A 10,990-nucleotide genomic window follows, 5' to 3' on the forward strand; every position below is an offset into this window, starting at 1 on the left:
TCTCCCTGTGCTATGCAGCTGCTTCCCACTAGCTATTTTACATTTGGTAGTGTATACATGTCAATGCCACTCTCTCACTTCGTCCCAGCTTACCTTTCCCCCTCCCTGTGTCCTCAAGTCCATTCTCTATGTCTGTGTCTTTATTCCTGTCCTGTCCCTAGGTTCTTCAAAACCACTTTTTTTTTTTTTTAGATTCCATATATATGTGTTAGCATATGGTATTTGTTTTTCTCTTTCTGACTTACTTCACGCTGTATGACAGTCTCTAGGTCCATCCACCTCATTAAAATAACTCAATTTAGTTTCTTTTTATGGCTGAGTAATATTCCATTGTATATATGAGCCACATCTTCTTTATCCATTCATCTGTCGATGGACACTTAGGTTGCTTCCATGTCCCGGCTATTGTAAACAGAGCTGCAATGAACATTGTGGTACATGACTCTTTTTGAATTATGGTTTTCTCAGGGATATGCCCAGTATATTGCTGGGTCATATGGTAGTTCTATTTTCAGTTTTTTAAGGAACCTCCATACTGTTCTCCATAGTGGCTGTATCAATTTACATTCCCACCAACAGTGCAAGAGGGTTACCTTTTCTCCACACCCTCTCCAACATTTATTCTTTGTAGATTTTTTGATGATGACCATTCTGACTGGTGTGAGGTGATACCTAATTGTAGTTTTAATTTGCATTTCTCTAATGATTAGTAATGCTGAGCATTCTTTCACGTGTTTGTTGGCAATCTGTAGGTCTTCTTTGGAGAAATGTCTATTTAGGTCTTCTGCCCGTTTTTAGATGGAGTTGTTTGTTTTTTTTGTTATTGAGCTGCATGAGCTGCTTGTAAATTTTGGAGATTAAACCTTTGTCAGTTGCTTCATTTGCAAATATTTTCTCCCATTCTGAGGGATGTCTTTTCATCTTGTTTATGGTTTCCTTTGCTGTGCAAAAGCTTTTCAGTTTCATTTGATCCCATTTATTTTTGTTTTTATTTCCATTTCTCTAGGAGATGGGTCACAAAGGATCTTGTTGTGATTTATGTCATAGAGTGTTCTGCCTATGTTTTCCTCTAAGAGTTTGATAGTGTCTGGCCGTACACTTAGGTCTTTAATCCATTTTGAGTTTATTGTTGTGTATGGTGTTAGGGAGTGTTCTAATTTCATTCTTTTACATGTAGCTGTCCAGTTTTCCCAGCACCATTTATTGAGGAGGCTGTCTTTTATCCATTATATATTCTTGCCTCCTTTATCAAAAATAAGGTGAACATATGTGCGTGGGTTTATCTCTGGGCTTTCTATACTCTTCCATTGATCTATGTTTCTGTTTTTGTGCCAGTACCATACTGTCTTGATTACTGTAGCCTTGTAGTATAGTCTGAAGTCTGGGAGCCTGATTCCTCTGGCTCCCTTTTTCTTTCTCAACATTGTCTTCGCTATTCGGGGTCTTTTGTGTTTCCATACAAACTAAAATTTTTTGTTCTAGTTCTGTTAAAAATGCCATTGGTAGTGTGATAGGGATTGCACAGAATCTGTAGATTGCTTTGGGTAGTATAGCCATTTTCACAGTGCTGATTCTTCCAATCCAAGAAAATGGTATATCTCTCCATCTGTTTGTATCATCTTTAATTTCTTTCATCAGTGTCTTATAGTTTTCTGAATACAGGTCTTTTGTCTGCTTAGGTAGGTTTATTCCTAGGTATTTTATTCTTTTTGTTGCAATGGTAAATGGGAGTGTTTCCTTAATTTCTCTTGCAGATTTTTCATCATTAGTGTATAGGAATGCAAGAGATTTCTATGCATTAATTTTGTATCCTGCTACTTTACCAAATTCATTGATTAGCTCTAGTAGTTTTCTGGGAGTGTCTTTAGGATTGTCTAAGTATAGTATCATGTCATCTGCAAACAGTGACAGCTTTACTTCTTCTTTTCTGATTTGGATTCCTTTTATTTCTTTTCCTTCTACGATTGCTGTGGCTAAAACTTTCAAAGCTATGTTGAATAATAGTGGTGAGAGCGGGCAACTTTGTCTTGTTCCTGATCCTGGAGGAAACGGTTTCAGTTTTTCACCACTGAGAACAATGTTGGCTGTGAGTGTATAATATATGGCCTTTATTATGTTGAGGTAAGTTCCCCCTATGCCTACTTTCTGGAGGGTTTTTATCATCAATCGGTGTTGAATTTTTTCGAAAGATTTTTCTGCATCTATTGAGATGATTATATGGTTTCTCTCCTTCAATTTATTACTATAGTTTATCACATTGATTGATTTGCATATATTGCAGAATCCTTGCATTCCTGGGATAAACCCCACTTGATCATGGTTTGTGATCCTTTTAATGTGATGATGGATTCTCTTTGCTAGTATTTTGTTGAGGATTTTTGCATCTATGTTCATCAGTGATACTGGCCTGCAGTTTTCTTCCTTTGTGACTTCTTTGTCTGGTTTTGTTATCAGGGCGATGGTGGCCTCGCAGAATGAGTTTGGGAGTGTTCCTCCCTCTGCTATATTTTGGAAGGGTTTGAGAAGGATAGGTGTTTGCTCTTCTCTAAATGTTTGATAGAATTCGCCTGTGAAGCCATCTAGGCCTGGACTTCTGTTTGTTGGAAGATTTTTTTTTTTTAACACACACACTGTATTTTATTTTTACAAGAGGTAAACTGACACCAAGCATTGTAAATGGATGACCACAACAAAAGCAACAGTGACTGCAATTACCAAACACGAAACACACTCATACTATGTCATAGTATTGACATTCAGTCCAGGTGTTGGAAGATTTTTATTCACAGTCTCAATTTCAGTCCTTGTGATTGGTCTGTTTATATTTTCTATTTCTTCCTGGTTCAGTCTCAGAAGGTTGTGCTTTTCTAAGGATTTGTCCATTCTTTCCAGGTTGTCCATTTTATTGGCATATAGTTGCTTATAGTAATCTCTCATGATCCTTTGTATTTCTGCAGTGTCAGTTCTCCTTTTTCATTTCTAATTCTATTGATTTCAGTCTTCTCCATTTTTTTCTTGATTAGTCAGCTAGTGGTTTCTCAATTTTGTTTATCTTCTCAAAGAACCAGCTTTTAGTTTTACTGGTTTTTGTTACTGTTTCCTTCATTTCTTTTTCATTTATTTCTGATCTGATCCTTATTTTTTCTTTCCTTCTAACTTTGATGTTGTTTTGTTCCTCTTTCCCTAATTGCTTTAGGTGTAAGTTTAGGTTGCTTATTTGAGATGTTTTTTCTTTCTTGAGGTAGGATTGAATTGCTATAAACTTCCCTCTTAGAACTGCTTTTGCTGTATCTCATAGGTTTTGGGTGGTCATGTTTTCAATGTCCTTTGTTTATAGGTATTTTTTTTGATTGCCTCTTTGATTTCTTTAGTGATCTCTTGGTTATTAAGTTCTGTATTGTTTAGCCTTCATTTGTTTGTATTTTTTACAGATTTTTTCCCATAATTGATATCTAGTCTCATAGTGCTGTGGTCAGAAATGATACTAGATATGATTTCAATTTTCTTAAATTTACCACAGCTTGATTTGTGACCCAAGATATGTTCTATCCTGGAGAATGTGCCATGAGCACTTGAGAAGAAAGTGTATTCTGTTGTTTTTGGATAGAATGTCCTATGAATATCAATTAAGTCCATCTTGTTTAATGGATCATTTAAAGTTTGTGTTTCCTTATTTCTTTTCATTTTGGATGAAAATGAAAATTATAGTTTTCATGAAATGAAAAATTATAGTTTTCAACTATAATCTCTTCCAATATTTTTTCAGGCCTTCTCTTTTTCTCTTCTTATGGGACCTCTATAATTCAAATGTTGGTGCATTTAATGTTGTCCCAGATGTCTCTGAGACTGTCCCCAATTCATTTCATTCTTTTTTCTTTGTTTGGCTCTGCAGTAGTTATTTCCACAATTTTATCTTCCCGGTCACTTACCCGTTCTTCCGCCTCAGTTATTCTGCTATTGATTCCTTCTAGAGAATATTTAATTTCATTTATTGTGCTGTTCATCATTGTTTGTTAGCTGTTTAGTTCTTCTAGGTGCGTGTTAAACGTTTCTTGTATTTTCTCCATTCTGTTTCCAAGGTTTTGGATCATCTTTACTATCATTACTCTGAATTCTTTTTCAGGTAGACTGCCTATTTCCTCTTCATTTGTTTGGTCTGATGGGTTTTTACCTTGCTCCTTCATCTGCTGTGTGTTTCTCTATCTTCTCATTTTGCTTAACTTACTGTGTTTGGGGTCTCCTTTTCGCAGGCTGCAGGTTCGCAGTTCCCATTGTTTTTTCATGTCTGCCCCCATTGGCTAAGGTTGGTTCAGTGGGTTGTGTAGGCTTCCTGGTGGAGGGGACTGGTGCCTGTGTTCTGGAGGATGAGGCTGGATCTTGTCTTTCTGCTGTGCAGGACTGCGTCTGGTGCTGTGTTTTGTTGTGTTTGTGACCTTATTATGATTTTAGGCAGCCTCTCTGCTGATGGGTGAGGTTGTGTTCCTGTCTTGCTAGCTGTTTGGCACAGGATGTCCAGCACTATAGCTTGCTGGTCATTGAGTGGAGCTGGGTCTTAGCATTGAGATGGAGATCTCTGGGAGTGCTTTCGCCGTTTGACATTACATGCAGCCGGGAGGTTCTGGTGGTCCAATGTCCTAAACTCAGCTCTCCCACCTCAGAGGCACAGGCACAGGCCCAACACACGCCTGGAGCACCAAGCCCCTGTCAGCCACATGGCTCAGAAGAAAAGGGAGACACGACAAAAGAAAGAAATAAAAAAATGAAATAAAATAAAGTTATTAAAATAAAAAATAATTATGAAAGATTAAAAAAAATAAAATGTAATAATAAAAGAAGGAAAGAAGAGAGCAACCAAACCAAAAAACAAATCCAACAATGATAACAAGTGCTAAAAACTATACCAAAAAAAGAAAGAAAAAATGAAACGGACAGACAAAACCCTAGGACAAATGGTAAAAGGAAAGCTATACAGACAGAATCTCACAAAGAAGCATACACATATACACTCATAAAAAGAGAAAAAGGAAAAATATATATATATATCAGTGCTCCCAAGGTCCACCATCTCAATTTTGGGATGATTTATTGTCTATTCAGGTATTCCACACATGCAGGGTACATCAAGTTGATAGTGGAGATTTAATCCGCTGTTCCTGAGGCTGCTGGGAGAGATTTCCCTTTCTCTTCTTTGTCTGCATAGCTCCTGGGGTTCAGCTTTGGATTTGGCCTCACCTATGCGTGTAGGTTGCCTGAGGGCGTCTGTTCCCGCTCAGACAGGACGGGGTTAAAGTAGCAGCTGATAAGGGAGCTCTGGCTCACTCAGGACAGGGGGGAGGGAGGGGTATGGAATGCAGGGCGAGCCTGCAGCGGCAGAGGCCAGCTTGATGTTGCACCAGCCTGAGGCGTGCCCTGTGTTCTCCCGGGGAAGTTGTCCCTGGATCACGGGACCCTGGCAGTGGCGGGCTGCGCAGGCTCCCGGGAGGGGAGGTGTGGATAGTGACCTGTGCTTGCACACAGGCTTCTTGGTGGCTGCAGCAGCAGCCTTAGCGTTTCATGCCTGTCTCTGGTTTCCACGCTGAGAGCCGCGGCTCGTGCCCATCTCTGGAGCTCGTTTAGGCAGTGCTCTGCATCTCCTCTCCTTGCACATCCCGAAACAATGGTCTCTTGCCTCTTAGGCAGCTCCAGACTTTTTCCCGGACTCCCTCCCGGCTAGCTGTGGCACACTAGCCCCCTTCGGGCTGTGTCCATGCAGCCAACCCCAGTCCTCTCCCTGGGATCTGTACTGTGAAGCCCGAGCCTCAGCTCCCAGCCCCCACCTGTCCTGGCGGGTGAGCAGACAAGCCTCTCGGGCTGGTGAGTGCCGGTCGGCCCTGATCCTCTGTGAGGGAATCTCTCCGCTTTACCCTCTGCACCCCTGTTGCTGTGCTCTCCTCTGTGGCTCCGAAGCTTTCTCACCACCCAACCCCCATGTCTACCAGTGAAGGGGCTTCCTAGTGTGTGGAAACTTTTCCTCCTTCACAGCTCGTTCCCAGTGGTGCAGGTCCCATCCCTATTCTTTTGTCTCTGTTTATTCTTTTTTCTTTTGCCCTACCCAGGTATGTGGGGACTTTCTTGCCTTTTGGGGGATCTGAGGTCTTCTGCCAGCATTCAGTAGGTGTTCTGTAGGAGTTGTTCCACATGTAGATGTATTTCTGATGTATTTGTGGGGAGGAAGGCAATCTCCAGGTCTCACTCCTCTGCTATCTTTAAGGTCTCCTGAATGTGGTCTTTAAAGATAGCAATATAGGAGGCTCCTGAACTCCTCCTCCCAAATACACACCAAATGTGAGGCAATTCCCTCAGAAAGAAATCCAGAAACTGAGTGACTCTTACACATTGGTCAAACAAGAAAATATGCATATCAAAATGGGCCATTTTGAGTCACCAGTATCTCCCTGGAAGGATCTTGTACACACATCTGTACCCTAGCTTTTGTGGCTGTCATCCAAAGGACAGGTCTCCAGACTATCAGACAGCCTGTTCTGATAGTCAATTTGGCTTCCATTTAGGTGTTCCTCATGACTGCAGGAAACAAAGAAGCATTTAATAACTGGCTATCCCTCCAGAGCTCAGCACAGAGGGAGCAGGCAAAAATGCCCAACTCCCAAGTTTTACCTGAAAGGGGCCTAACTACATACTTTCCCAGCTGCTGCCTGAGAGTCTGGCTTCCAACCAACTTGCATCTAGGTGCTAAGTGCCATCCTCCCCTGTGGGACACTGATGGGTCTAGGCACACCATCAGCTACTGACAGCCACTAAGAAGAAAGCAGGTTGGGCAATCACAAAGACATTTACTGAACATTCCATCCAACACCAGCAGAATACACATTCTTCTCAAGTGCCCATGGAACATTCTCCAGGATAGAGCATATGTTGGGTCACAAAACAAGTCTTAATAAATTGAAGAAGATTAAAATCATATCAAGTGCCTTTTTCTGACCACAATGATATGAAAGTAGAAATCAATTACAAGAAGAAAACTAGAAAATTCACAAATGTGTGAAGATTAAACAACATGTTTCTGAACCAATGGGTCATGAAAAAGTCAAAACAGAAATAAAAATAAATCTTCCAACAAATTAAAATGAAAGCACAACATACCAAAACTTATAGAATGTAGCAAAAGCAGTGCTAAGAGGGAAGTTATAGAGATAAATGCTCATATTATCAAATAAGAAAGATCTCAAGTAAACAACCTAACTTTACACCTCAAGACACTAGAAAAAGAACAAAAAGCCCAAAGTAGGTAGAAGGAAGGAAATAACAAAGGTCAGAGAGGAAATAAATGAAAAAAAAAGAATGTCTGTTTGGGTCCTTTGCTCATTTTAAAATTGGATTATTTATGTATTTTTGCTATTGAGTTGTATGAATTCTTTATATATTTTGGATAGTAATCCCTGATCAGACACATGGCTTGTAAATATATTTTCCCATTCCGTAGGTTGCCTTTTCAAATTATTGATTATTTCCTTTGCTGTGCAGAAGCTCTTTAGTTTGATGTAGTCCCACTTGTTTAGTTTTGCTTTTGTTGACTGTACTTTTGCTGTCTTATCTAAGAAATCATTGCCTAGATCAATGCCAGAGCTTTTTCCATGTTTTCTTCTAGAAGTACCAGTTTCAGGTCTTACATTTAAGTCTTCGATTCATTTTGAGTTAATTTTTCAAATTGTGTAAGATAGGGGTTCAGTTTCTTTCTTTTGCATTTAGATATCCAGTTTTCCCAACACCATTTATTGAAAAGACAACCCTTTTCCCATTGTGTACTCTTGGCACCCTTGTCAAAAATTAGTTTATCATACATATGGGTTTATGTCTGGGCTCTGTATTCTGTTCCACTGGTCTACGTATCTGTTTTTATTCTAATACCACATTGTTTTGATTGCTATTGCTTTGTAATATAACCTGAAATTAGGAAGCATGATGTCTCCAGTTTTGCTCTTCTTTCTCAGGACTGCTTTGGCTAGTCAGGGTTTTTTGTAGTTCCATATGAATTTTATGACAATTTTTTCTATGTCTGTGAAAAATGGCACCAAAATTTTGATAGAGATATGTTGAATCTTTTTTGAAGGAGCCACTTTCATAGAAATGGAGAATAGAATATTGGTTTCCAGGGGCTGGGCATAGGAGAAAATGAGATGATATAGGTCAAAGGGTATGCATTTTCAGTTATAAGAATAAGTTCTGAGGTTCTAATGTACAGCATGATGACTATAGTTACTAATACAGTGCTGTACACTTAAAAATTGCTGAGAGTAGATCTTAAGCATTCTTACCACAAAAAAAAGAGTTAACTTTGTGAGGTGATGAATGCATTAATTATCCTTTTGTGTGTGTGTGTGTGTGTGTGTGTGTGTGGGTCTACATTTATTTTTAAAGAATTATTTCTTTCAAAATGAAAATGAGTCACAATGGCTGCTTTGCTAGACACAGTTACTATTACACTGCTCTTGCTTTATTAACTAGTTCTTAATCCTGAGGCTTATACCTGGGATAAACAGGCTTTAGGCATTTGTGAATGACACAGTCGACAACTGAGCTGCAAACAGAATGAGGTCATGGGGCACAAGGCTGTGATTCTTCTCATGTTAATGACAGTAATGTAAGTCTGATACATGAGCAGTGTGCATTCAGAACACTCATACCTGATAGCAGGTCGGGAAAAGAGAACAGGGACTCCAGTTTAAGGGTGGAAACCTGAGAAGTCATAACTACCCCAAAGATGTGAAGGAAACCACAAAAGACATGGGCCGGATTCTGCTGTAAAAAGGAAACATATCACTCCTTTGGGGTTGATACACCAACAACCTCAGCCCACTGTCATCTTGCCTCTTTCAGAGCTTTAACTACTATTTAATTTTATGGAAAAGTAGACATCCCCAAACAAAAAGAGTGCTATTCACCAAAAGAAAGAGGTCTTATCAGCATGGAACTTAATAAGGAAAAGTATTTATTTGTGCCTTGCACAATTTTTGAAAGCTGTTATTGCTATTCAATTTTTGGTATTTACTATAGTGCTGGGTGCAAAGTCAACAAAAGAAAAGCTTATTGAATAAATGAATTACAGGATTAATGAAATGATACAGTAATTTCTTGAGAGCTCATATTCCATTATAGCGACCCTTCTAGGAAGCCCTGAAAGGGTTTGGGCTACAGAAGAGTTCAGCGCATGCCACAAATGTGCTTGATCTGCTATAAAATATATCAATTTTCAAGAATGTAATGCTTACATGAGGTAAAACTTGGAGGTCACCACCCCCAAACTAGCATATGCCAGCCTGCTTTAAGGTAAATATAAAAAACTTGAACTGCTCAGTGTTAAATTAACCAAAGTTTCCTTCTAGGTCCCTCAAAAGAAAGAAATGTGTGTGAGGAATATTTGAAACACTCGCTTTTAGATGAATGAAATGATACAAATCACAATCAGTACAAACTAATAATTGAACAACAGTGGAATAACAAAACATGAATTTGACTGTTTTGGTACAGAGTGGTCCAAATGGTTTGTTCACATTTGTTAAAATCCGAACTGAAACAACAACATGTATAAAAGAATAGATAAAGTGGTTCCTGCACAATAGTCTGGTGTATCGTAAACTTCCAATCCCTGCTTTCTACTGATCAGGCCGTGCAGCCTCAGGAGAGCAGTCAGGGTGACTTGAAACTGTCTTCACTGGAGACTGCCTCCACTTGACATGCTCACTTCGCATCCCAGCACAAGTGGTCACTGAGACTTTATGACTTGCTTTCTTCTTCCTCTGGTATTGTTTCCCAGATTGGCTTCTTGATGTGTTCTGGTAACTGTTCTAATTTTGTCTTTGTAACTTCCATGGCAACTCCTTCAGGTAAGTTTCACTGAATATATTCCAAGTAGACATCTGCTGTACTCCCAGTGAGATGTTCTAACTCTAAACATCTGTAAAGTGCTCTCATTTCATACTGAACCCTGTGCTTCTTGAAAACATGCACTGATTTGAGAAGAGTAAATCGCTCTATTTTCCTTGGAGGTTCATGTTCTTTAACAGAAATACCAAGTTCTTTAGCAGCAAGTGCAACAAAATATTCATAACTGTCCAATACAGTCTTATCACGGCCTTTTACTAAAACTGATAGGCGCTTATATAACGTGTCTGGTTCATCAGAAACGGTTATCGTAGGCTTGGTCAAATCCTTGGGAACATCAATGTGTAGGTTTGAAAACTGTACCCACTTCATATTGGTGAGAAGAAGGCCACCATTTTTGGCTGTACTGCTCCTAGAACTGCATACAGAAAAATTCCTTGAACCCTGCCAGAGACGCCATCCCAGGGGCCCAAACGCTACTCGCGCCGCCATCTTGCCATTCTGCATTAATTATCTTGATCTTGGTAACCATTCTACCATGTATATGTATATCAAATCATCATGTTTTACACTTTAAATACATACAATTATATTTTTTAGTTATTCCTCAATAAAGTTAAAAAAGAAATAAGGACAAAGCTGGAAGCAAGTTGTGTATATGATAAGCAGTTATTGTTTAAAGTACTTAAAAACTATATAACTCAGGAGAAGAAGAACAGTCAATTAAAAAATGGGCAGAGGAACTGAATAGACATCTTTTCAAAAAAGACATAAAAATGGCCAACAGGTACATGAAAATATGCTCAACTAGTCATTAGGGAAACACATATCGAAACCACGATAAGCTATCACCTCACACCTGTTAGAATGGCTATTATCAAAAGACGAGTGATAACTAGCATTGGCAAAGATATGGAAAAAAGGTAACCCTTGTGCATTATTGGTGGGAAAGTAAATTGGTGCAGCCACTATGAAAAACAGTGTGAATATTCCTCAAAAATTAAAAATAGAACTACTGTGTGATCCAGCAATACCACTTCTGGGGATAAAGCCAAAGGAAATGAAAACAGGATACTGAGGAAATAACTGCACTTCCATGTCCATTGCAGCA

The 10,990-nt window shown here is 39.2% G+C and overlaps 1 protein-coding gene across 1 annotated transcript; it reads right to left on the reverse strand.

Annotated features, from left to right (window-relative positions):
* Positions 1-9,752: 9,752 nt before the first annotated feature.
* Positions 9,753-10,371, reverse strand: LOC116752967 (28S ribosomal protein S10, mitochondrial-like). The gene has a single exon (XM_032630244.1). It carries the CDS (start codon positions 10,369-10,371, stop codon positions 9,889-9,891), a length of 483 nt encoding a protein of 160 aa, XP_032486135.1. The 3' UTR covers positions 9,753-9,888.
* Positions 10,372-10,990: the final 619 nt, after the last annotated feature.

Source organism: Phocoena sinus, chromosome 4, assembly GCF_008692025.1.
Source record: "Phocoena sinus isolate mPhoSin1 chromosome 4, mPhoSin1.pri, whole genome shotgun sequence".
NCBI lineage: Eukaryota > Metazoa > Chordata > Mammalia > Artiodactyla > Phocoenidae > Phocoena > Phocoena sinus.